Source organism: Aulonocara sp. 'chitande type north' Nkhata Bay, linkage group LG9 (genome assembly GCF_057382095.1).
Source record: "Aulonocara sp. 'chitande type north' Nkhata Bay isolate Kocher_YH1m ecotype deep benthic linkage group LG9, A_spYH_male_GT1.1, whole genome shotgun sequence".
Classification (NCBI taxonomy): Eukaryota; Metazoa; Chordata; class Actinopteri; order Cichliformes; family Cichlidae; genus Aulonocara; species Aulonocara sp. 'chitande type north' Nkhata Bay.
The window spans coordinates 9,630,266-9,658,207 of record NC_141352.1 but is presented as its reverse complement, the minus strand read 5'-3'; the positions used below and the strand labels follow the sequence as shown (position 1 = coordinate 9,658,207).

General features: G+C 43.2%; 1 protein-coding gene and 1 long non-coding RNA gene across 2 annotated transcripts in view; one reads left to right on the top strand and one right to left on the bottom strand.

The window, feature by feature from the left end:
- Nucleotides 1-27,942, bottom strand: part of LOC147321604 (sodium channel protein type 3 subunit alpha-like) — a 270,039-nt gene that overhangs the window by 97,487 nt on the left and 144,610 nt on the right. Inside the window, exons 11-16 of the mRNA XM_086305639.1 lie at nt 27,292-27,489; nt 26,189-26,371; nt 25,854-26,111; nt 25,374-25,499; nt 10,333-10,453; nt 1,923-2,161 (exon numbers count right to left, since the gene is read on the bottom strand). Coding sequence (XP_086161765.1) covers nt 1,923-2,161; nt 10,333-10,453; nt 25,374-25,499; nt 25,854-26,111; nt 26,189-26,371; nt 27,292-27,489 — 1,125 coding nt within the window. The remainder of the gene's footprint in view (nt 1-1,922; nt 2,162-10,332; nt 10,454-25,373; nt 25,500-25,853; nt 26,112-26,188; nt 26,372-27,291; nt 27,490-27,942) is intronic.
- On the top strand, nt 661-27,548 carry LOC147321605 (uncharacterized). The gene is made up of 3 exons (XR_015130998.1): nt 661-956; nt 1,926-2,102; nt 27,350-27,548. It is a non-coding gene; the product is annotated as an uncharacterized LOC147321605 (long non-coding RNA).

Here is a 27,942-nt window from a genome sequence, read left to right as displayed (position 1 = left end):
GTGAGTAGTTGCAGGAAAATACATGAAACAGCTAATCTGAAGGCATGCAGCCTTAAAATACTGGTCAGTGACCCTCTGGTAACTGTTGGCTAAGAAACTTGCTAGCTATTTACTTGCTAGGAATAAGTGTGTATTCCGGGACTAGTTGGCAACTGGTTACTGGCAGCTGCTAGCTTGAAACTGGCATGCTGATCCACTGGAAATATCCTTGCAGTTGCTTTGGTTGCTATCAGGTTGCTAGAGCCACCAGTAGTTTGCATGGAGGGCATCAACTTGTCTGCACCTGTCTGCTACACAAAAGATAGTGAAACTGTGAAAAGTGTGATGAAATCAGAAACAACATTCGCCTTCAAAGTAAAAGCTGCATCTTTTGAAATGTGTTGGTTGAAGCGATAAGGCACAACTTTTATTCTTAAGGTAAAGATTTTTCGTTTCCGGTTTGTACTGTATCGCACATTTTATGACAGCTCAGAGAATAAATGGGGAATGTTTACAGACAAGTCGGTGTCTTTCATGCAATCTACATGCAACCATGGTAACCACTCACCAGCCAGTTGGTAAAGACACAGCAGCAGTCAAATAGATAGCTAAACTATGATTAACAGCTGAAACTTGAAGCTAACACTGCAGATAAACATGTTGAGCTAAACAGTACAAAGAGTTGAAAGATGTAAAAGCTAAAATGAACTAAAATGACAGAACCTAAAGCATTTCTAGCAGTTAAATTATTAACAAATTACGGAGCCCCGCAGGGGACATGGGAGGAAAAAAAATTAAGATGGACTTTTGCGAGATCTCGCAAAACTAACTCGGGATCTCGCAAAAGTTTTAGCCGGGAGTGTGTTCATGAGGATGGTCTGTCTATGGAGGTATTATTTGAAAAACCTGGAAATTATTCTATTGGTCGTCTTTATGGATATATACTATGGTATCAGAACTCGTCATTAAGAATAAAGGTGAGGAAATTTGTAATTCAAATTTAAATCCATACTATTTGTTACAGAGCCCCGCAGGGGACATGGGAGAAAAAAAATTAAGACGGACTTTTGCGAGATCTCGCAAAACTAACTCGGGATCTCGCAAAAGTTTTAGCCGCATTCTTCCTCCTTCGACCTCCCGTTAGCTCGAAGCTAACGGGAGGTCGAGACCTACTACAGCTGGGAGGAACACTGCTTTCCCGGCACATCGTGCCTAGTAATTGTCCTATAACCAGGCCTGAAATATAATAGAAAGCGCTCAGTTCACAAAAGAGCTTCAGGGGTTACTCCTAGTAGGTTCTTGAAGGTTAAAGTGTGGATAACCTGTTAAAACTATTAGTTAAACATTAAGGAAACATTTAAATGAATAGCTGTTAAATGGAGGTTTAGACAACAGTGTGGGCTTCAGATCCAGTTTAATTGAGCTCAGACAAACACATTTAAACATGACAGGGCTGCAAATAATCATTTAATGTTGCTCAAGCAATTGGTTCACGATGTTTCATCTTTCATGAGCTGCGTTAATTACTTTTTCTGTCTTTTGAGTTACCTGTCTGCTGCTCCAGTCATTCCTGGTTTATTAAAAGAGGAGGCAGAGGGTGGGGCTTGCTATAAATAAACAGGCCTCAAGGGCAAAATAAACCATCTGCTATAAGCACAGGGGGAAATGGGGCTTCTTTATGGTCCCTGTGGTTTCCCCCTTTACCTTTATGGGGTTTCCCCATCTGTTATTTAGGTTCAGTTTGTGAGCCTTTGTTAAGCAGCAGTTTTTGAGCTGATTATTCTGCAAATATCTGATCTTGTTTGCTTCTGTATTCCTGTGATTGTTTTGGGTGAACAGTGCACCTGTGTCTATGTGTCTCTCACCCACATATCTCCACCAATAACCATGCTTTACTGCTTTCCCACCAAGCATCCACGCATTCATTCATCCATTGTTCCTACCAGGTTCCCGATGGTGAGCATGCCATTGAACTCATCAGTCATAGGGTAGTGCTCCATGGCCATGAAGAGCGTGTTGAGGACGATGCAGACGGTGATGGCGAGGTCCAGGAAGGGGTCCATCACCATGATCTTCACCAGCTGCTTCACCTTAAGCCACATAGGGCAGCACTCCCAAACCAGGTAATGGTGGGCAAACGTGTACCAGCAGGGGTGACACTTCTTATGGGATTCCTCCAGTTCTGCACAGGAAACAAAATGTGGTCAGGAGGTTTCCTTCTGCATAAACAAAGTTACACTGGTTAAGCTGGAAACGGAACAACTGAGAAGCTGGGAAAGGGATAAGTTACAAAGCTGATTGTGGAACAGACTAAAGGTGCAAAAATACTGGGCCCTGTGTATGATTTTCCAGGTGTAATGATGACTGAAACAGATGACAAATTAATACATAGCAAGCTTAAAAGACGAGATTTGGCTTAAAATTTGCTCAAATTATCTTTAAGATCAGCTGATCTGCTGGGATTGTTGCCGACTTTGACTCTGATCTAACATTTTGCTCGATTAAAACAAGAACAGAAGTGATTTAAGTCAAGAGATGATTCGGATACAGCAGGATGGAGGCAAGGTGAAAAGAATACCAATCAATGGATAAATGTGATTATTAATAGGAACAAAGACTGGTCTAAAAGGAATTTTGGATTGATAAATGTATCTGTTGTGTTACAATCTGAAGCTCTTTCTATATAAATACTTGTGGAGCAGAGGCTCAGACTGCATTACCTGTAGTTATGTTGGTCGATAACAACAACGATAACAGAAATACTTGTGCTGTGTGGCACAAAGCTTGATGGCAAACAGTCCTGAACACATGAACTAATTAATCAGAAGATCAGTAAAACAAACAGTGAAGGCACGTTATGAAAAAAAGCACTGGCGGATTTGCAGCCTTTTATTTAAAGTAAAAAAGCGTCTCGTTCAGTGACGGAGCCTCGAAGATGCCGACTGTGAAAAGTCACAGGGCTGGAGTACTCCTAAATGTTTACAAGGTGTCCTCTGGTGTCAGTGTGATGACCGACGGCATTATGGCAGCAGTGAGAGGAGTCGCACTCCCAAACTGTTCTTTGTAAAAGAGCCCATATAGAGACATTTACATGAGCTGAGCGAGGATCGATAGATGCTCTCTTTGCACTTCTTCATCACCATTTCCGATTATGGCATCAGATAAAATTATCCAGGCCCTTCAAGGTTCATGAAAACCTTCTTCAGGACCAAAAGTTGTCTGAATGTTGGGAAATCTCCAAACTGATATATCAAACGTGAACGCTGTTATTGTTTCTCCATTTCACAGCTTTGAGCTACATTTACAGTTAACATGTGATCAGATTAGAAAATGATTTTCACACAAAAAGAGTCATGGCTGAAAAATGAACCTCGTATTAAGTAAAAACTTTCCATATGGTATAACTTGTTTTAAGCAGCCAACTAAAGTTGAGCCAAACTTTCTGCAGTGAACCATCAGAAACTCCTCAGGTACGAGGTGGGGTGGCTGTAGTTCAGGAGGGTTGGTGGTTTGATCCCAGTTTTCATGCCAAATATCCTTGGACATGAAATATCCGTCTTACTCTCTGATGCATCCATTGGAGTATGAATGCGTATGAATGATATTTAGAAAGCACTCACCACTCCGAGGGCCGACGCAACAGCTGCCTGTGAGAAAATACACACAGTCACAGCAAGACTTCAGACACAAAACCCCGAGGCTTTCATTATTATATCTGGAGACTTTAACCATGCCACACTGGATTCTACTCTGGCTGCTTTTCACCAGTTTGTGAATTGTCCCACAAGGAGCAACAGGACAATTGACCTACTGTATGCTAATGTGAGAGATGCATACAGAGCCACCCCCCTCCCCCCACTAGGGAAGTCAGACCACAACCTGGTTTACCTACAGCCACAATACACACCCCTCGTCCAAAGGCAGCCTGTCACAACGCGCTCCATCCGGAGATGGACCCCAGAAAAGGAGGATGCTCTGAGGGACTGTTATGACACCACAGACTGGGATGTGCTCCTGAGCCCACATGGTGAGGACATAGAGGGGGCGACACACTGTCTTACAGACTACCTCAACTTTTGTGTGGACACGGTCGCCCCTGCTAAGACGGTACGGTGTTATCCTAATAACAAACCTTGGGTAACACAGGAAGTCAAAGCTGTCCTCAACATGAAGAAGAAGGCTTTCAGGAGCAAAGTGAAGGAGGAGATGAAAGCAGCACAGCGGGAGGTGAAACGCTGCCTGAGGGAAGCAAAGGACACCTACAGGAGGAAGGTGGAGCAGAAGTTGGAGAGGAACAATATGAGGGAGGTCTGGAATGGTGTGAAAACCATCACAGGCCACAACACCAAGAAAGGCACAGTGGGGGGGACTGTGGAGAAGGCAAACGAACTCAACAACTTCTTCAACAGGTTTGACCAGCCCACAACCCCCCCACCCTCACCCTCACCTTCACTACAGAGTCCTCTCCCCACTCTCCTGCCTCCCTCGCTTCCCCCCCTTCCTGACACCATGACACCCCCCTCCTCCAATCCCTCTCTCAGCAGCAAGACATCTCCCCCCCTCCCCTCCTCCCAAACATCTCCCAGTGTCACAGTGGATCAGGTCAGGAGGCAACTGAGGAAGCTTCGCCCCAGAAAGGCAGCAGGCCCAGACAAGGTGTGTCCTAGGATGCTAAAGGCGTGTGCTGCTGAACTTGGGGAGCCGCTACAACGAGTCTTCAACCTCAGTCTGCGACTGGGGAGAGTGCCCGCCCTATGGAAGACATCCTGCATCGTCCCGGTCCCCAAAAAGAACCGGCCCAATGAGCTGAATGACTTCCGACCGGTGGCACTGACGTCACATCTTATGAAGACTCTAGTGCGGCTCTTCCTCAACCTCCTCCGACCACAGGTACAACATGCCCAGGACCCACTACAGTTTGCATACAAGGTGGGTGTCGGAGTGGAGGATGCCATCCTGTACCTCCTACACAGAGCCCACTCACACCTGGATGGGGGAAAAGGCACGGTCAGGATCCTGTTTCTTGACAGGGCCGGATGCCTTTAATACCATCCGGCCCTGTATGCTTCAGGAAAAACTGAACAGGATGGAGGTGGACCCCTGCCTGGTGGCTTGGATCTCCGACTACCTCACCGACAGACCACAGTACGTCAGGCTGAAGGACATCACATCTGACACAGTGGTCAGCAGCACAGGAGCACCACAGGGAACTGTGCTGTCCCCTCTTCTCTTCACCCTGTACACCTCTGACTTCTGCTACAACTCTGAATTATGCCACATTCAGAAGTTTGCAGATGACACGGCCATCATGGGGTGTATCTGGGATGATCAGGAAGAGGAGTACAGAAGTCTGGTGAGGAACTTTGTCGCATGGAGTCACACAAACCACCTGCAACTCAACACCTCAAAGACTAAGGAACTGGTTGTGGACTTCGGGAGGTCCAGAGAAGGTCCACTGACAGTTCAGATAGAGGGGGAGGAGGTGGAGGTGGTCAACAAGTACAAGTACCTCGGGCTGTGGGTGGACAATAAACTGGACTGGTCATGCAACACAGAGCACCTGTATAAAAAAGCCCAAAGCCGACTGTACTTCCTCAGGAGGCTGAGGTCTTTCAACATCTGCAGGAAGCTCCTGAGGATGTTTTACCAGTCAGTGGTTGCTGGAGTACTTTTCTATGCTGTGGTGTGCTGGGGGAGCAGCACAGCAAAGAGGGACTCATCCAGGCTGGAGAGACTGATCAGGAGGGCTAGCTCTGTGGTCGGCATGAAGCTGGACACTCTGGTGACAGTGGCAGAGAAAAGGACATTAAAGAAACTGATGGACATTATGGACAATGCTGGGCATCCTCTGCACACGGCCATAAACAACCAGAAGAGTCTGTTCAGTGACAGGTTGCTTCTCCCCAAGACAAGAACTAACAGACTTAAAAACTCCTTTGTCCCACACGCCATCAGACTGTTTAACTCCTCTCTGGAGGGGAGAGGGAGGGGAAACAGGAGGACAAAGGAGGGGGAAACAACTAAGCTGTAGTGCCTCTGCACCTCACTGTACAATACCTTGTGCAATACTTTTTGTAAATAGTCAACAGTGCAATAGACTCAATACTTGAAATGTGCAATTCACTTGTATTTTTATTTTTTATTCCTATTTATTCTATTTATCCCCTTTGTATATTTTATTTATATTTGTCTCTGTATTTATATATGTGTGTGTGTGTGTGTGTGTGTGTGTGTGTGTGTGTGTGTGTGTGTGTGTGTGTGTATATATATATAACAGTTCTGTAACTGTAACTTCGGTCGTTGCTGTGCTTTTTTTGGAAGTCGAATTTCCCAGAGGGACCCACCCGAGGTATTAATAAAGTTCTATCTTATCTTATCTTATCTTATATAGATAATAGTGCTTCTGTGAATGGGTGTGTATGGGGTGAATGTGGCATGTTGTATAGAGCGCTTTGAGTAGAAAAGCGCTCTATAAGAACCAGACCATTTACGAACGTCTCTGTTCCCCTTCATCACTGACATCATCTTCATGCAGTTTATTAAAATTATGCTGAACTGATTGTTTATTCTTTGAGCTGAGACACTTGGAGTGGGTGTAAAATTGATTGGGTTACAGTGTTTTAACAAAATTGTTTTTCAGTTGTGAAAATGCCCTATGACTACCTCCCGTGTAGGTTTCCCGACTATTACCAGACGTACTTTGAATATTTTGTAATTATGACAAAATCATAGCTGATGCAGAATGCAGAAGTAAATTGAAGCAAATATTTATAAAATTACAATTTATGTTTCGATTTATTTTAATATTTCTATTTTATTTTTGCACTTTTTCCCCCTCCATACAACCAAACGCCACCTGGTGATTGCTTAGTTAATCTGAACTGGTAAGAACATTTTGGATCGTAGTGCTGTTTTTATTTTTTTTAATCCAAAGAAGAGCTCAAGTTAAACCATGCAAAATAAATTCATAAAGCTTATTTTAAATTGAAGGAAAGTCTCCTGGGAAACAGATGATAATTTTAAAAATGACATGAATAAATCAAAGAGTGGAGCCGAGAAGGGACGGAGGGATGAAGGGTGTGCAGATGGATGCAGGGAGGACAGCAGTGGGATTTTGTATTTTCCTGTATAATGATCTGTTCTGTAAGAGCAGCGACTGCCGAGGGGAGAGACTGTGACTCAGCAGACCTATCACACGCACGCACACGCTTAGAACACACACGGGTGCAGATTTGATATGAATCCAGAAATGTAACACACCGATATCATACACACACGTACAAACACACACACAGGAAGTTTTTGATTGATTGATTGAATCTTTATTTTGAACATGTTGAAAAAGTATAAAAAAAAATAGAATTAAAAGAGACAAATGAACAAAGCAAACAAAAGGAAAACGAGCAACCACAACTCCAAATAACGTCCATGTTCAAAAAGGAGCAGGAAGAAGCATAAGCTTATTTAATCCCACCCCTTTTCCACTATCTAGTATCAATAGACTACAGAAATACCTCCTTGTAATTACATTATATGTTGGAATCAAGTTGGAATGATCTCACGGTTAATGAGGGTGACCAGGATAACACTCTCTCCCTCTCTGTTTCTATCATTCTCTCTCTGTGTCTCTCTCCCTTTTCCCAAGTCCCTGGCGCAAACAAAGCCTGTGTTCCCCTGGGGTTGACTAGGGCAGCGACACACACACACACACACACACACACACACACACACACACACACACACACACACACACACACACACACACACACTGTCTTTGAAGCAAACTCAGACACAGCTACACACACGCTCCTCTCTCGCACCCACAAAAGCGTTATAATTCGGACAAATACGTGGTTACACAATCACACACAAACACACACATATTGAGACACAAAGTCAGGCAAGGTTACAGTCCCATATTGACACACAAGCGCAAACACATAAAACGTGAAAGGATGCTGGAGCTGATGCAGAAACTTGTTTTTTCCAGGTAATGAGCCAGTTTTAAATCGCTCTGCCATTTGGTAGAAATGAAGTGAAACAGAAGCTTCTGTAAAGAAAGGAAATCCATTTAATCCTGTGTGGGATTATTTTAAGAATGATTAAGATTAGCTTCACTTTGTTTCGCTGCTATCAAAGTCTGCTAAATAAATCAAAGAAGTCCCACCACTCAGCCTCAGCTGAGCGGGTATTTGGGATAATATTAGGAAGTCCCCATCTAAATGAATGTGGATAAAGACTTAGTATTGATTTCTATGGTCACCGGGGCATAAAAACTGCACGTGTAGAATCAATAAATTGTTTTGATCTGTATTTTTTCCACCTGATAGAGCACATGCCCCATGCACCGAGGCAGCAGCCTGGATTCAACTCCACCCCTGGTCATTCGCTGTGTGTCATTTCCCTTCTCTCTTTCCCCACTTTGCCATCTGTTCTACACTAACACTGTCATATAAATGCAACCACTATCACATTAAGTCAGATACAGTACAGCATGAAACAAGGAGATGGGATCAAAGCGGTTTGCAAAGTCGATTGCAGATGCAAAAACAAGGGCACGGGCATGAAAACAGACATTAAAATGCCTCCATTAAACTCAGTCAATGAATTATAGCAGCTGAATTATTCCCTCTAAAAGAACAAACGGTGGACCATTAATTCAGAAAGCTCAGCAGAACATCAGCTAAAGTTTAAACTCAGTTTAAGCTATTTTAGCCAGCCTACGGCTCATGCCACATCTGCAAGCCACTTTGCAACCCTGACTTTGGTGTCTGCTAAGAAGCTAAGAAACCTGCTGCTGCTCTCCACACCTTAATCATGTGGAGGCCCCAGGACAGAGGCATGCTGGTAGCTAAACTGATGGGAGCTGGACTTCTTAATGAAGGTAATGAAGATGTTTCAATTCTCATCTGAGAAGCTTAAATAGGGCTGCTCGATTATGGCAAAAATGATAATCACGATTATTTTCACTGAAATTGAGATCGCGATTATTTGACGATATTTATTTAACCCTTTAAGACCTACTATAGAACCAAGTCCGCCAGAGCTTATATTATTTTTTTACATGTTGTAGTGCCATTTGTGGGAGCATTTCAAGTTGCTAAATAACTGTTATAGCCCATATTTTAATAATATGTATGCATTAAGTCCATAGTAACTACATTAATTGCAAAAAAGTGCAATAAACTACAAAAAAATTTATATCGTTTTTGTTTGTTTTTTTACATATATTTCTACTTGGAGAAATGTAAGAGGTTTATCCCTCAAAACTTTAAATACAAAAAAGTTGCAAAAAATAGTTTACAACAACAGGAAATTTATTTTGAGTGTCTTCATAGTTTTATTTTGGAGATACACCAATTTTTATATACTGCAGGAAAAACTAAAAAAACAATCCTATGATGCAAATTTGCAAAGAAAACAGCATGTGCATCAAAATAAACTATTTCCAGCAGTGCAAGCATCCCAGAAACTATTCAGAAAAGTCAAACATGACCAGTAGAGGTTTTTAAGGCCTACAAGTAAAAAACGACATTTCCGCGAAAATGACGTCACTTCTGGTTTCGGCCAGGAAATGGCGGACATGCGACAGTTCGCGCTGACGTCTGTTTCACTGTGGGAAGTGTTACGAACAGCTGATCGGATCGGCAAAGCGTGTTTCTGGAATATTATGTTTTTGTTCCTGCAAGCGCTTTTTATGCAATTTTTGCAAAGCTTTATGTGGAAGGAAACCGTGACCGAGGACAAGCTGATGGCATCAGATGTAAGTACAACTCCTCCGGTTTCATATGCAAAACAAATGGTTCAGGTTCTACAGGGATTTAAAAATAGTTACACAAAACGGAGCGTGCTGCTCTGACTGGATTTAAAGGGTTAACAATGACTTTAAAAAATAATATAAAATAGTGTGCAACACCACTGAAGTTTTTTTTTTACCTCTCTTTTCAACCAACAGCAGTCACTCTCCAAGTAACTTCTGCTTAGCTTTCCGAGCTTCCCTCGGGTCCTCTTAATCAGCGGTCTCAAACCTTTTTTGCGCCACAGACCGGTTTATGCCCGACAATATTTTCACGGACCGGCCTTTAAGGTGTCGCGGATAAATGAGGGAGGGGCTAATAATCGGCTCAGTCATTTTTAATGATCGTTGAAAGCCCAGATCGTAATCGTGATTAAAATTCGATTAATTGAGCAGCCCTAAGCTTAAACACTTGTAGAAGCTGATGAGGACTCCCACGTGTTTTTGCTATTGTAGGGTTAAATATACTGAATTCATACCCTGGTTTATAACAACTCACATCATATTTAGTGTGTGTGCCCTGCATTCAAATTAGCGTGGCTCACTTTGCTTCTCACCTTCCATGACGTCGGTGAGGTAGCTGGCAGCACTCATTGCCCTGCCCCTGCGCTCCGAGTCCTGCATGGACGAAGGCCGAGGAAGTAGCATCGTGCTGAGCTCTGTGGTGGACGTGGGAACCTAAAAAGATGGAAGTCATCCTGATTACTTTAGATCTTTAGATGCAACCAGAGAATAAGAGATGGTATTACCCCACACAGAGTCCCATCCTAACAATCATGGAGTTGGTCTGGGATTAAGAAGCAATCTTAAAGATCTCTACCAGCTCCTCCAAGATATGTTTTAAAGACATCCTCATTTGACTGAGCCTGCTGTCACACATGCTCATCATTCATTCTTGAGTATGAGCTGCCTTGGACTCTTCTGTTACCATTGTGATAACATCGCATAAACACACATTTGTGTCGGGTCAAATGGGTCAAACGTAGTGCTGTGATTTCTTTGTGTGTGTGTGTGTGAGTGCATTCAGTCTATCACCACGGCAACAGAGAAGCAGGTGATGACTGGTGTTCAATGAATCAGAGAAATCAGCGTGCCGCTGCTGTGCGTCTGTTTATCTCTTTCATCCTCACTAAAAAGCACTGCTGGATTTTTTTTCATGTATCAGATGAGCTTCACGAGGGTTGAACTTCTAAAACACCCACTCGACTCTCCTCTTAAAGCCTGACTTCAGCTGCTGCCTCTCAAATTCAAAGTTTAAATTATACTAAGTAATCAACTGGCGCTCAACATTAATTTGCTGCAACCCTTGTTGATTATCCTGAGCTCTTGGTAGTGATCATCATGGCTCATGGAAGCCATTCCTGACTGGAAAGCGAGCAGACGGATTATAAAGTATGTTCCATCAGGTCTGGGAACATCTCAGGAGGAACGTGTTGGTACTACATCGAGTAAAACTCAGACAAATGTCAAGAAATAGGGGGATGAAACTAAAACGCTGATCAAAGTAAATGACATGTGGCACATGTCAGCCTGTGAGGCTTTGATAGTGTTTTTCAGCTCCACAGAACAGAAACTAACTTTGTCGCATGGAGTCACACAAACCACCTGCAACTCAACACCTCAAAGACTAAGGAACTGGTTGTGGACTTCGGGAGGTCCAGAGAAGGTCCACTGCCGGTTCAGATGGAGGGGGAGGAGGTGGAGGTGGTCAACAAGTACAAGTACCTCAGGCTGTGGGTGGACAACAAACTGGACTGGTCATGCAACACAGAGCACCTGTATAAAAAAGCCCAAAGCCGACTGTACTTCCTCAGGAGGCTGAGGTCTTTTAACATCTGCAGGAAGCTCCTGAGGATGTTTTACCAGTCGGTGGTTGCTGGAGTACTTTTCTATGCTGTGGTGTGCTGGGGGAGCAGCACAGCAAAGAGGGACTCATCCAGGCTGGAGAAACTGATCAGGAAGGCTGGCTCTGTGGTCGGCATGAAGCTGGACACTCTGGTGACAGTGGCAGAGAAAAGGACATTAAAGAAACTGCTGGACATTATGAACAATGCTGGGCATCCTCTGCACACGGCCATTAACAACCAGAAGAGTCTGTTCAGTGACAGGTTGCTTCTCCCCAAGACAAGAACTAACAGACTTAAAAACTCCTTTGTCCCACACGCCATCAAACTGTTTAACTCCTCTCTGGAGGGGAGAGGGAGGGGAAACAGGAGGACAAAGGAGGGGGGAACAACTAAGCTGTAGTGCCTCTTCACCTCACTGTGCAATACCTTGTGCAATACTTTTTGTAAATAGTCAACAGTGCAATAGACTCAATACTTGAAATGTGCAATTCACTTGTATTTTTATTTTTTATTCCTATTTATTCTATTTATCCCCTTTGTATATTTTATTTATATTTGTGTGTGTGTGTGTGTGTGTGTGTGTGTGTGTGTGTGTGTGTGTGTGTGTATATATATATATATATATATATATATATATATATATAACAATTCTGTAACTGTAACTTCGGTCGTTGCTGTGCTTTTTTTGGAAGTCGAATTTCCCAGAGGAACCCACCCGAGGGATTAATAAAGTTCTATCTTATCTTATCTTATCTTATCTTATCTTATCTTATCTTATCTTAAAACATGAGGAGCTGTCAGTGCTGCATCCATACAAATGTGTAATATATGCATCCTCCTGTTATTACCCTTCACAATAAAAGCCCTACAATTTACAGTGCAAGAATGCTCTCCTCCTGGACAGTATAGGAAATCTTGCTGATAAGGTTGTACTGCCTTAAACTAGATTAGACGAGCTGCGTGAATTGAGCTCACAAAGTTTGTCTTTGAAGTGTCTTTAAAGTGCCCATAACAGCCTTCAAGACCATATAACAGGAAATAAAAAGCAGGTTGTTGTTGCAGAGCCATCCAGGACTGATTTGTGTCAGATCTAATGAGGACTTAAAGTTTTCCTCAAAGAATAAACTTGCCCGAGTAGGTTTTTAAGACAAAGTCCTTCAGTACTTTTCTGTGTTTAAATTTGCAGCACATTTTTTGAGTAAGCTGTACTTCTAACTGTCCTACCAAAATCCAAGCGTTGGATTAACCATCAGAGCCTCCTTACTGCCTACTCACTGAGATCCTCACCAACAGTTCAGAAAGTCCTCTCTACACTAATCATGTGTCCTTTTTAAATTCTCATTCCGGTCATTCATGCAAGCAGATGTCAGAGTTGTGTTCTTGTTAGTCATCTTTTGACCCAAGCCAACCCGTTCTCACTCCCAAAGCGTAACATTTTACGCTAGGTGACAAATCGTCACCATATTACGTTTTCGGCTACCCACCACGTTCCTAAATGACGACCTCGGAAAAAGAGGAAATATGAGAACCGTCTGGACTGAACCTACACATGTTCGCTCTTTTTCTTCAAATCGCTTAGAAACACGCTATTTAACATAATTAAAGTCCTGGTTAAGGTCAGGAATAAGGTTATGGTCAGGGCTAGGGATAAGGTTAGGTTTAGGGCTGAAATACAGGGCTGGAACGTCTACTACCGCGGGAGCGTCATTGCACTGGATTCCAGCAATAACCCGCCGCGTACCATAAGAACGCCGAAGGTCTCCTTTCGCGTTCCTCAGGAACGCCGCGGGACGTGACAAAACGTCGACATGTTACGCCTCGGGAGTGAGAACGCTCTGCCCAAGCACAGCTAGTGGAAGGTAATTTCAGATCCAACCTTTCAGACAGCTGAAGGCTCTCCTGGATGTCAGAACTTTGCTCTCGGAGATGGAGAGGCCACTCCACAGCACGTGATGTTTAATAGAAACTTTAATTTCAAAGGTTCATGTGACCTGCTGAGTTTGGTTGGATTATTTTTAACCCAATGTTGGATCTGTTGGTACAGTTATTTGTGTATTTCACATTGTGAGATGTCTTATTCAAGAAATCAAATGATAATTTAATTTAAAATGGTAAATTTACCATTTTACCAACAGCTTCTATAATTCTATAATTTAATTATAGAAGCTTTACATGAATACAAATGGAAAATGATATAAGAGCAGGTCTGATAGCTCGAGTTACACCTGCTTAAAAACTACAGAACGCATCGTGGCGATCGTGGCTCAGGAGTTGGGAGTTCGCCTTGTAATCGGAAGGTTGCTGGTTCAAGCCCCAGCTTGGACAGTCTCGGTCGTTGTGTCCTCGTTGCCTACTGGTGGTGGTCAGAGGGCCTGGTGGTGCCAGTGTCCGGCAGCCTCTGTCAGTGCGCCCCAGGCTACAATGTAGCTGCCATCACCAATAGGTGGATGACTGGTTGTGTAAAGCGCTTTGGGGTCCTTAGGGACTAGAAAAGTGCTATACAAATTTTTCTAAGATGGCGCCGGTGAGGTCGGCTGCCGTCACGACTGCTCCGACCACTTTTTCTTTGTCTTTGTTTTTTAAGTTAGTTTTCAGCGTTTCTAAATCGGCAAAATCATCACCATTGGGTACATTAGGTATGACAGTGACACTCTTGTTTCTATTGGTATACAATGTACTCACAATTCGAAGTTTTTAACTCCGGATCCGAGCTGGCCGAGTGAGATCTCGAGGGAGAACAAAGGGAAGCGGCGGCGGCCTAGAGGGAAGCGAGCCGGCGTCAGGAACAGGCTGAGAGCTCGTGCACACCGCACACCTCTGCCTAGCATCCTGCTCGCCAACGTCCAGTCACTGGAGAACAAGCTTGACGACCTCAGGGCCAGGATAAAGTTCCAGAGAGACATTCGGGACTGCAATCTCCTCTGCTTCACCGAGACATGGCTGAACCCAGCGGTGCCGGACCACGCCATCCAGCCGGCCGAGTTCTTCTCGGTTCACCGCATGGACAGGACACGGGACTCGGGGAAGTCAAGGGGAGGCGGCGTGTGTTTAATGGTGAACAACAACTGGTGCAACAGTGCGAACGTTGTTCCTCTCACACGCTCCTGCACACCAAATCTGGAACTACTGTCCATCATGTGTCGTCCTTTTTATCTACCTCGGGAATTTACATCGGTCATTGTAAGTGCCGTTTATATTCCACCACAAGCGGACACGGTCACCGCCTTATGCGAGCTGCATGAGGCACTCACACAGCACCAGACACAACACCGGGACGCTGCGCTTATTGTGACGGGGGACTTTAATAGCGCCAACCTCAAACGCGCAGCGCCGAACTTTTATCAACACATCACCTGCCCCACCAGGGGTGAAAGGACACTGGACCACTGCTACACTACGGTCAAGGACGGCTACAAGGCACAATCCCGCCCCCCGTTTGGCAAATCTGATCACGCCGCCATCTTCCTCATGCCAAAATACAAACAAAGGCTGAAACAGGAAGTTCCGGTTCAGAGGAAGGTCGCGCGCTGGACGGATCAATCGGTGGCCGCGTTACAGGACGCACTCGATGACGCAGACTGGGGCATGTTCAGAAACAGCTCCGACGATGACGTCAACGTGTTTACGGAAGCGGTTGTGGGATTCATCGGGAAACTAGCGGATGATACCGTGGAGACAAAGACTATCACAACGTTTCCCAACCAGAAGCCGTGGGTGGATAAAACCATCCGCAACGCTCTGAGATCCCGCACCGCTGCCTACAACACGGGACTCATGACGGGGGACATGGACCCGTACAAAGCCGCGTCATATAACGTGCGGAGGGCGGTGAAAGAGGCGAAGCAGCGCTACGGGAGGAAACTAGAGTCACAACTCCAACAGAGTGACTCTAGGAGCCTGTGGCGGGGACTAAGGACAATAACGGACTATAAAGCACCAACAACCGGTATGACGAACGCGGCCGTGACTCTGGCAGACGAGCTGAACACTTTCTATGCTCGCTTCGAGGCTGCAGCTAAGGTCTCCAACAATGCTAGTGTTAGCGGCGCTAACGGCTGCAGACAGGAAGATACTGCCAGCACCGGAAACGTGCTCGTCATCTCCGAGCATGAAGTAAGGAGAGCCTTCAAGAGAGTGAACACCAGGAAAGCAGCAGGACCAGACGGCATCCCAGGTCGTATCCTAAGAGACTGCGCATACCAGCTAGCTCCTGTGTTCACTGAGATATTCAACATCTCTTTATCTCAGTCGGTGATCCCCACATGCTTCAAAGAGTCCATCATTGTTCCTGTCCCGAAGAAACCCCACCCTGCTTCTCTCAATGACTATCGCCCTGTAGCCCTCACCTCAGTAGTGATGAAGTGCTTTGAACGCCTGGTCAGAGACTTCATCATTTCTTCACTACCAGACACACTGGACCCACTACAGTTCGCTTACCGTCCAAATCGTTCCACAGACGATGCCATCTCTCATCTCCTCCACACATCACTCACTCACTTGGACACTAGAAGGGGGAATTATGTTAAAATGCTCTTCATAGACTACAGCTCTGCATTTAACACCATAATTCCCTCCACACTCACCACCAAGCTGGAGCATCTGGGACTCAGCTCATCTATGTGTCAGTGGATCTCCAACTTCCTAACTGGCAGACCACAGGCAGTAAGGATGGGCGGACATGTCTCAGCCTCCACCACTCTCAGCACTGGAGCCCCCCAGGGGTGTGTTCTGAGCCCCCTGCTGTACTCTTTGTACACATATGACTGTGTGGCCACTACCAGCTCCACCACCATCATCAAGTTTGCTGACGACACCGTCGTGGTGGGCCTGATCTCTGATAACAACGAGACGGCCTACCTGAAGGAGATTAGGAATCTGGAGAACTGGTGCCAGAGGAACAACCTCCTTCTAAACGTCAGTAAGACAAAGGAGCTGATAGTGGACTTCAGCACTAAGCAGGAGAGGAACTACCAGACCCCTGTCATCAACGAGTGCCCAGTGGAGAGAGTGGACAGCTTCAAATACCTCGGAGTTCACATCACGCAGGACCTGTCATGGTCCTGTCACATCAACACCGTGGTGAAAAAGGCCCGACAGCGTCTCTACCACCTCAGACGCTTGAGAGACTTCCAACTGCCCTCCAAGGTGCTCAGGAACTTTTACTCGTGCACCATAGAGAGCATCCTGGCGGGAAACATCTTAACCTGGTTCGGGAACAGCACCATGCAGGACAGACGAGCTCTACAGAGGGTTGTGCGGTCAGCTGAGCGCACCATCCGCTCCGAGCTCCCTGACCTGCACTCAATCTACAGCAGGCGGTGCTGGACCAAGGCCAGGAAGATCGTGAAGGACCTCAGCCATCCCAACAACAGACTGTTCTCTCTGTTGAGGTCAGGAAAGCGATTCCGCTCCCTGAAGACCAACACAGAGAGACTGAGGAGGAGCTTCTTCCCGCAGGCGATACGGTCTCTCAATCACACCACCACACAGTACTGACCCACACATACAGTTCTTACACACACACACTGGACTTTCTGGACTTTGGTTTTGCACAACACTGGTCACTATATTCTTCATTTCCGGTTAATACTTGTACAGCTGCTGTTATTGTGTATATATTTATTTATATTTAGATTTCTTCATACATTCTTATATAGTTCTATATTGTGTATTGTGTATTTTGTTGTACAGTTATTTTATTTTCAACTTTAATTTATATATTTATCTTTATCTTATTCTTCCCAGTTAAATTTACCCTTCATTCTAATTTGTGTTGTACAGTTATTTCATTTTTAACCTTAATTTATATTCTATTCCTTCCTAGTTAAATTTACCCTTTTTAATTTTTCATATTTATTTCCTATCTTATTCATAGCCTTTTCCTTTTTTGTTTTCTTTAGGTCACGAGCAGTTGTCCAAGCATTTCACTACATATCGTACTGTGTATGACTGTGTACGTGACAAATAAAATTTGAATTTGAATTTGAAATACAGGCCATTTACCATTTATCTGGTTGTCGCCGCAGTACAGCTAAGCTGACACAAGGAAAACTGCTGGAGCTCCCAATAGAAGTCCTTTTGCTGCTGCAAAACTGCCTTTTAAATAAAGTTGTTTAGGTTTGAACGGTGCTCAGCTGCTCGCCTTGTAAAGGCCTGACAGCAGTCCCCGGTGAGCTCCGGACTCCTCGGCCCTCACACAGAGGAACCTGCATGAACCTCATTTGCTCAGGTGTTATTACATAACGCTTCCTGCTAAGTGTTCTTCCAATGAAGCATGACGCACAGGCCTGAAGGTCGCCGCCCACAACACCACCTACATCCTGTCTGTGTGCCAGGCAGGGAAGCACCAGGGAAACACACACACACACACACACACACACACACACAGCCATTTTAGCTTCCGCTGGCTGCTGTGGGTTGCCATGGGGACATTTCCATGGCAAATAAGTGAGTTCTCGTCCCCTCCTCCTCCTCCCACTCGTCTCTGCATCAGTCTGAGCAGCAGGACAACAGGTTTATGGATGGATGGACAAGAGAAGCAGAAATACTTCATTTCAAAGCATGAAACTCTAACCTGAACTCAGAGCTGCTCTGAGCTCCCACACAACCCCTGCAGTTTACATTCAGTTTATCAAGAAGTAACTTTTTCTACACACTGCAGGAGATTTCAGTTTTCAATTGTGATGAAGGGGAATTTTGTCTGGCAGCAGCAGAAACCAGACAGAAAAGGTGAGATTACCAAAATGTGCTGACATGCTGTTGGAGGTGACTGTTGAGATTTGGCACTACAGAAATAAAACTGAACTGAACAGAATTAGACTAACGGTTTGCAGATGCTTCAGAACTTTCTCATTAGCAGCCACTTTAGGCTGGCTCCAGAGGTAAGTCACTCCTCATAGACTCCAATAAACCTTTTCAGTTTCCTTTGTACCCGAGTACAATGATTAAACGCTCACAGCGGCCCAATGCTAGCTAAGCCTTAAAAGTGCACTCAGGCTTTAAGTCACATCACACAACCAAAAAAAAGAAAAGTCCAGATAAAAGGTTAAACATCAATATTGTTTACTTAGAATTAAACTTTTATTCTTTCTATGACTAGTCTAAAGTGCTCCAGTCGATGGTCAATTGACTTCTTTCAGGCTCCTGAAGAGGTTCCAGCTCTGGCTTCATCAGTTCCAAAAGCTAAAGCAGAGCCTAAGTTATTAACCTTGGTCAGGGCTGTCACACAGAAGTCCCAACATGCCTAGATCATATAGGTCGGGGAATGGATGGTGCTTAACCCTTTAAGACCTACCATAGAACCAAGTCCGCCAGAGCTTATATTATATTTTTACATGTTGTAGTGCCATTTATGGGAGCATTTCAAGTTGCTATACACCAATGCAACCATTAAAGCCTAAATTGTAATAATATGCCTGCATTAAGTGCATAGTAATTACATAAATTGCAAAAAAGTGCAATAAACTACAAAAAAATTGAAAACCGTTTTTGTTTTTTTAAGATAAGATAAGATAAGATAAGATAACCTTTATTAGTCCCACACGTGGGAAATTTGTTTTGTCACAGCAGGAAGTGGACAGTGCAAAAGTTATGAGGCAAAAATTAGAATACAATAAGAATAAATACAGTACACAGCTGTACAGAATAGAATAAAATAATATACTATATACAGTAGAATAAAATAGAATAAAAATATACAATAAGATAAAAATAGAATACGAATGCTATATACAACATATATTTGTAGTTAGAGAAATTTAAGAGGCTTATCCCTCAAAACTGTAAATACAAAAAAGTTGCACAAAATAGTTTCCCACCAAAGGAAATTTATTTTGAGTGTCTTCATAGTTTTATTTTTGAAATACACCAATTTTTATACACTGCAGGAAAAACGAAAATAAATATTATAGTGCAAATTTGCAAAAAAGCAGCATATGCATCAAAATAAACTATTTCCAGCAGTGCAATATGAGTCCTCAGCATCCCAGAAACGACACAGAAAGTCATAAAGTCAACGATAACTTTTAAAAAGACCAGTATAGGCTCTTGAGGCCCTCATGGTAAAAAACTACATTTCCGCGGACATGTGATAGTTCGCACTGACGTCTATTCCAACGTAGGAAGTGTTATGAACAGCTGATCGGATCGGCAAAGCGTGTTTCTGGAATATTATGTTTTTGTTGCTGCAAGTGCTTTTTATGCAGTTTTTGCAAAGCTATATGTGGAAGGAAACCGTGACCGAGGACAAGCTGATGGCATAAGATGTAAGTACAACTCCTCCGGTTTCATATGCAAAAAAATTATTGCGCTAGCTCACGTGATTGCAGTGCAGTTACTCTGCTCTCATATCATCTCAATTTAAAATGTGAACATCTGTCTCCTCAAGAGTGTCTCCTCTCTTTTAGGTGTAGATGTGGACCCTACTATGGTGTGTCATGTATCTGTGGTCCTTTGGGTGATCCTATATCCCAACCACTCCTCACTGCATTGCACATCATGCATGACGTTGCTTAGTTTGGGAGTGGATGCTTTTGTCTTGGGATGAACCACTTTGTTATCTGGGAGTGTTGCTGGTTCTGAATTGCAGAAATTCAGGACTCCTGATCAACGTTTAGACCTGAACCCTTTTAGATAAGAGAGAACTTGATAAGTAAGTCCATTTGCCTTTGACTTAAGGTCCTTAGAATCCCATGAACTTGATGACTGAGGACCTACACGTCAAAATTCCATTCAGAAAAACCTGCATTCAGAAACACCCCACTATTGTCATTTAAACATTCACCACTGTACAAAGTATCAGTAGTGCTGCTTTCCTTAGTAGCTTCAGCAAATTCTATTTTCAGAAAGTATTTTTAGATTATCAGAATCCTGGGTGACTTCTTTCTAGAGATTTTAAGAATTCTTAAAAGATTTTAAGAATACTTGACCTCAAACAAATACTTGATTTGAATTCATCCAGGATTTTTGGCAGATGTACCTATGGTTTCAATTTGAAACTGCTAGGTTGCTTCATTCTTGAGTTATCGCATTTACAAAAAATTATGAAATATTGTCATCACATATTGTAAATAACTGCTCTTCTTGTATGTGTCTTTATTTAAAACATAACACACAATAAACAAAGTAACAGTGTGTTTAATCATGAAGCTGCACAGCATCATAAAACTAAACTTCCTGGCAGAACACTTACCCTACACCGAATTCAAGCCTACAGGTCTACCTAATAAAGCGAACTCTGAGTGTATTTAACTACTTTGCCCTGTTCTTCTCCTCTTCCTCCTCCTTGTTGTATAACAGTGAAGGTCTGGAAGCGGGTTATGAGCAGGTGGAGGTGACTGAACACCTCCAGGCTTGGAGCTGCTGTGTTTGTCCTGATGATACTCTAAACCCACTGCCTGACAGGGAAAAGACACCACTGTAAACAAGTATTAAAATAAGTGCATTCCCTAATGGCGTGGAGCTCGCTGCCTTTCAGCTGCCACAGGTTTTATAAGGCTCTGCTGTGAGAGTGAAGATGGAACCGAGGTAACGTTAAATTGACAGAAGTGTCTGAAAGCTGCTGTTTCAAGTGGCACTGTGCTGCAAGACAAAGACACTGAAAAAACCATTCTCACCCTTACAAACTCGAGATGTCATTTCAGAGTAACTAAAAGCTTTTCAAGAACAACGGGAAACTGTGAAAACCAGGAATGGTATTGATATTCGGAGAATCAGGACTTTGACTAAAGGAATCATCAAAAGATCAGAGCTCTGAAACAAAAAATGTTTATATTTAATTTGTAACTCCATTTTTTCACTCCATGAGTTTACCATTCAAGCCAGTAATTTCACATTTCTAGTGATTAAGATCTAGTTATCCAGACAGGTTCATTTCTTTATGTTCAGGGTTATGACAGGCAGCACGGTGGATCAGTGGTTACCACTAACGCGTCACAACAAGAAGCTTGGGGCTTGAACCCTGTCAGAACCTCTCTATGTCACATTCGCATGTTTTTTCCCATGGTTGTGCTGGTCCTGGAGATCCAGTTTCTACCTTTATAAAACATGCCATCTTAGCCGAGGACACTCTCCTGAAAAGAGATTTTACTCTCAAGATTTTCACATTGTGTTTAACCTCCTGAGACCCGAAGTCTTCCACGACATGCATTTTTAATTTCTCTTTGATATTTGGGCTGATTGGGGCCCGATGAATGTAAGAACGAAGAATTACCAGATTTTTTTTCCCTTATTTTTGTTTTTAAGAAAAATAAGAGCCTCATATGAGGATATTCGTTTAAAATTTTGATTGAACAGTAGCAGCATGATGTTATCGTAAGTGGATATCAGGCCCTTGTAGAGCAAAATTGAGTATTTTGGTCTAAATAACCCAAAATGTGATGCCAGGTCCACATATTGTTACACATGGTTAAATAAACATTAACAAACAAATAATTATCTGAATTGCCTTACTTTTCCTTTAACGACAACAGATTGCAAGTAACCAAAATTCAGCTTCTAAACAAACATCTATGTGGAAGCAGCTCTCCACTCAGTGCTGCAGAGGCAGGATTCACATACGAGTCCCTTCAGTGTTTAACAGTGAGCGTGCCTCGTGTGCTATGAACTGGTCTGCACTGGTGCATCATATCTTTATTCTCTTCCCCCTCCTGCCCCCCCCCCCCCCTTTCTTAAATAGATAACTATCATATCTGATATCATATCTCACAGTACAATAATATTGAATGGGTTGCATTGTTGTATTTTGTCATGTTTCTCAGGTCTTTGTCTGAATTTCTAGGAACATTATTGCTAAGGATTGTCTTATTGCATTGGAGTCACACTGGGTTAAATATGTACACTTGGGTTTTAAGGGGTATTTATTATTTTCTTCTTTTTTTGGGTTGTATGGAAGCCCCAAACGCAATTTCATTGTTCTTGACAATGACAATAAATAAATAAATACTAAATACTGGTCATTGTAGCAACACCACATAACTCACAAGACAAGCTTACAGACTTCAGTTAGAACTAGAAAGCCAAGCTTCCTGTTACTAGCTTTGGTCATTTACGACATTGTGAGTGCTCAGTGCAACAATCAACCTCTGCTTCTCTGAAGATCCCATATCACTCCCGTTTTGGCCTCCCTTCACTGGTTGCCTGTAAGTTTTAGGTTTCTTTTTAAAGTTTTAGTTTTAACCTTTAGGGCCCTACATGGTCAAGCCCCCCCAGTATATATCTGACCTGCTGAAACCACATTGTTCTTCCCCAGCTCTAAGGTCATCAGATCAGAGATTGTTGGTGGCCCCACGCACTCGATTTAAAACTCGTGGTGATCGGGCCTTTTAGGCAGTGGCACCGAGGTTGTGGAATTTTCTCCCACTGGTTTTACGCTGTACAGACTCCATTGATTCTTTTAAAAAGCAGCTGAAGACATTTTTATATGGGCAAGCTTTTAATTAATTTGTTGTATTTTACTGTTTTACATTGTTATTTGTTGTATTTCCATTCTTTTCATTTTTCTTTTTCTTTTTTGTAAAGCACTTTCTCATTTTTATCTGTGAAAAGTGCTATACAAATAAATTTATATTACTTACTTATTTACTCTGACTTTTTTTTCAGAAGTTCTTAAACACTTCAGTTGGAGGAAACTGGACTACATTTTTAGGATCTTGAAGATGTCCCACCACTCATTCACCCTTTCAGTTCTAAGAACTGATGGAGAGTACCACTTATTTAACTTCTAACCAGGTTGTCATGGAGGCAATGCTGCAAGTTGTTGATCAACCATGTCATCAGCACTGAGGTCACATGGGTCTCAGTGTAAGTTGGGGTTGAATCACCTGGGAGGGGATCTCAAGACGGGGTTACAGATGGCTGATGGTGTGCAGGGTTCCTACACAGACAAAAACTAAAGTGCATACACCATCCTATTGTATCAGACAGAACCCTGTCCAAATATGATTTGTGAACAGCACTTGGACTACAAGAGGAAACCACAAAGCTTCTGGTACCAAGAATCTTGTTGCCTGTTTGCAGATTCTACAGATTCATATGCTGATATTCTTACTGTGCAGGTATTCGTGCTGGGTATGTTATGTCATTTGTCCCCATTTAGCCAAAAAAAAAAAAAAAGTGCAAAGCAGCACGTAAACACCTGTTTCTGGATAACACATCTGCACAGGCAGACTTTCTCACCTTTTCTGCATGTGTTTGGTCAGTGAGTCATGCAGAACGAGTGTGATCTGATTATCATCTTGACTGGACATGACCCGGGATACATCTATGTACTGCATGTTTCCAGGCGCACAGCTGACTGCCGGATGTCAACAGCCTTGGTGAAAAAATATGTGCAGCGCAGGAAGCAACGAGAATGAGCCTATTTTAGGATTTCAAGTGAAAACTGTACATTAGTTACTCGTGGCATCAGCACAGCCCGTGTGTGCATGTTTGTAGTCCTGTTAAATACGAATACTGTCTAATGCTGAGTTAGTGATTCTGGCTTCAGTATAATTGTTGAGCCTACTGTACATTCGATGTTGTGGCTCATCAATAGACATCAGTGTTGACAGACTGGGCAGTTTACTGGGGTAAAAACATGTGGACATAGCTAGCTTGACATCGACCTTTCGTTTGTAGACTTTAGCTTGTTAACCACATGCTGAGTCATGAGCCAGTGCTCATTAAAAATGCTCCAAAGGCTCCAACACCTCAAACATGGTCCAGAGGTCCAGTTCAGAGACTGAGTTAGTTGAATTTAAGCCTAGCAGACAGCTAGCGGCTAGTTGGCATCCACCTGTCAGAGACATCCCAAATAATACAAACTTTGAACCTCACTGCAATTTAAACAGGCAACCCAGCTCCCCCCTCACAGTTGTACCAGGCTATAAACATGTTTATTTTTGCTATAAAGTTGGGAATGTTAATATGGGAGTCACTGGGAACTGATTCACTTTTGGACGGAGCTTCAAGTGGACATTAGAGGAACTGCAGCTTTTTCCTGGCTCCTTTATGGCCACTTTCAGCTGTCTCTTGATAACGTTTGTGGTGTGAGCTCTATTTTATTTGGATGCCAGCGAGCACTAGTTAGCTGCTATCTGTGTGATACAGTTCATTTACCGTGTTGGTGACTTCTGGCACCAAAAACCAAAGATAGCTTCTGTCAAACTGCAAAAGTTAACGATTCAAAAGTGTCTCCTAGTGACAGCTCTGTGTATCCATACATTTTGTTATACAGTATAAGGTTTGAAGGCACTTTTGCTTCATTTGACAAATGTCACAACCTATCAAGATCAACCTCAGCCTAGTCCACACTCCCCAACAGTTTTGCCCAAATTTGGACTTTCTGACACCTGATTGGCTCCTGGTAAAATATTTATCACTGTGTGAGGTGAACACACAGTCTGAATGAATCTATATCAGTTAGCTCTTCAATGATGTCGGTAACTGCACACAAAGTTCAGAGTGTGTGTGGAAATAGTCTTGTGTGTGTGTGTGTGTGTGTGTGTGTGTGTGTGTGTGTGTGTGTGTGTGTGTGTGTGTGTGTGTGTGTGTGTGCGCCCACGTGTATGAGCAGATGGGGGGAATACCATGGCACTGTTATCTGAGATGGTTGATATGAGTGTGTATGTGTGTGTGTCTTTAACCCATGATATCAGAGTGGAGTTATGCAAAGCGCTGATTCATAATTCACATGTCTGAGTGTTGGATGGCTGCAGGCTCCACCATTGTTTCCACTGCAGCGAACACACACACAGTCAGCACACGGAACTCACACTCTCCTCCTTGACCTTCTCCATGGTGCAAGCAGGCAGCTGCCCCTGCAGTGGCGGTGGGGAAACCCCGTTCTGGTCCATGGCAACAAACAGCTTCCCGTTGATGTTTAGAGTCGGATAAAAAACCTGGAAACACAAAAATCACAGAAGCATAACTACAGTGCCCCAGGAGGGACAAAATATTGTAAAGAAAAAACTCCATAAAGTGGAAAAAAACAGAAGAATTTCTCGGTTTATAGATACATTTACAATTTGTGAAGAAAAGAAATTAGAATTTAATTATGTGATTAGATTAATATGGTGTATGGTACAGCCTGAAGAAGTCACTTGGATGAACGATGGAACGTTTCTCCCAACGTTTCCGAAAACATTTCGCCCAGATGAACAGAATCAACTTTCTGGGAAGAACTACAATAATCTGAGAAATAAAAATGCTTCATTAAAAGGCTCTCATTGCCACACATGAGCTGTTACGCTCACCTGGGAGCTCCGGCTGGCCGTGCTGTAGGTGCTCGGCCTCCGTTTGGGCCACGGTTGGGGCAGGATGCCGCTGAAGGTTCCTCCGCTGTAGGTTCGACTACCGACGCCCTCCACCACGTCGCCCGGTACGCTGTACTCGTCATCGGCCATCTCTCCCTCCGACCCTCGGCTCCTCAGTCGGAAGTTGAAGATGGAGGAGACCTGACTGCTTCTCCGCGTCCTTGTGGAAAAGGAGCGTGCGAGGAGTGGGTGGAGCGGCTGGAGGAGGAGGGGGGAGTAAAGTAAAGTTTTGCACCGAACATAAACAATATTAAATCAGATCTTTCTCCACTGACCTTTCCACCATCAGTCAAGTCCACCTGCAGAAGCTTCTCCTCAGATAGGTTCGCCTCCACGTCCCCCACGCCCATAAGCGCCTGGCTCCGCCTTCGCTCCTCAAAGCTGTCCATTGGTTGGCCGAAAGGAGAGAGGTCTGGTGACATCAGCGAGTCAGAGTCGGTAGCTTTTTGGGTGGCACCCTGATGAAAGAATTAATAATTAATACTCATATATTAATACATTTTCATTCATAAATGAGAATAAAGGACAGAAGGTGAAACAGAAGCCATGAAAACACTTATTTAAACACTCATTAGTTCACCTTTGTTGCTGTATTATTTTCACTGAAACACAGCAGTAACTGAGTTGGATTTATATCATTTATTTTACTTATAATTCCTGTACAGAGGACCAAAACTGCAAAAATAAAAATAATCCATTAATGTGACTCTTAAAAGAGCAATATTAAAAAAATCACTGATTTATTAACTATGACTTAAACTGATATTTGCTTTCACTTGTGTGTTTATTTGTAAATATTTACCTTTTTTTAAGGATATTATTTTATCTCCTATTTGGTTTATGAATCGTCTCAGTTTACAAAAAAACACTCTTTTGCTTTTAAAATTTGACTCGATTAATTTTAAAATCAGATTCATTTTCCCTTATTATGATGATTATTGTTATTATTTTTGACATTTTCATTTTGTATGTATGATTAATCATGCAAATGATTAAAACAGCCAACTTTTCCAGTGAGTAATATACATTTTAATTTCCATTAAAAAAAACCTGGAAATTGAAAAGTGTTATACAAAAAAAAAATAAAGGAAAACAATACAAACAAACAAACAAACAACCCCACAAGGCAAAACCTTTGCTGACTATTTTCTCAATATTTATTTGTTAATCATCATATGATTGTAACCTTCTTCTCTGTATGTATTATTGGGTCTACCTTACAACGTAAAGCGCCTCGAGGCGACTGTTGTTGTGATTTGGGGCTGTATAAATAAAATTGAATTGAATCAATTTATTAGATATTTTGGCAGTTTCTGACCTCCACAGTCCTACACCGCACCACATGCTGGATAATCGAGCACATCAGATCATCAGTTACCTGTTGCTCTTTCTTCAGTATCTCCATAGCTTGCTGAAACTCCCGCTCTTTCTGGCAGGCCTCGGCGATGGTCGCCTGGTTCTGCTCCTCGTACGCCATGGCGACGACGGCCAAGATGAGGTTGACCAGGTAGAAGGAGCCCAGGAAAATCACCACCACGAAAAACACCATGTAGGTCTTACCGGCCGAACGCAGCGTCTGAAGACGCACACGTGGCGGGAATAAAATCGATGCTGACTGAAGTGCAACATTAAAAGTGAAGCAACACGGCTAATAAAACCCAGCTGGCTACAACAAGAAATATGCTTCATTTCACAGAGTGGTCAAAGTAAAGAACAGTGGCTCACAGATCCTTTGTTCACTGTGTGGAAAGTGAACACATGCCCACTGCATGTAGTATTATTAAACATAGTTACAGTGATGCACTGAGGACACCAAAGTTTCACAGAAAATTCTTTTTATGCATTTTTACCCTGCCTGCAGTTTCTGCCCATGGTTGCACTGACATGACATCACAATTGTGAGAAGGCCAATCAAATTCTGGATAAGGGACAGTGCCACCCCCGGCCCCGCCTTTAGCCTCAGCCCTGAGTCGAGAGTCTGACGCCAAACTTGTGTCAGAATGACATAATGTCAGGATGAGAACATGCT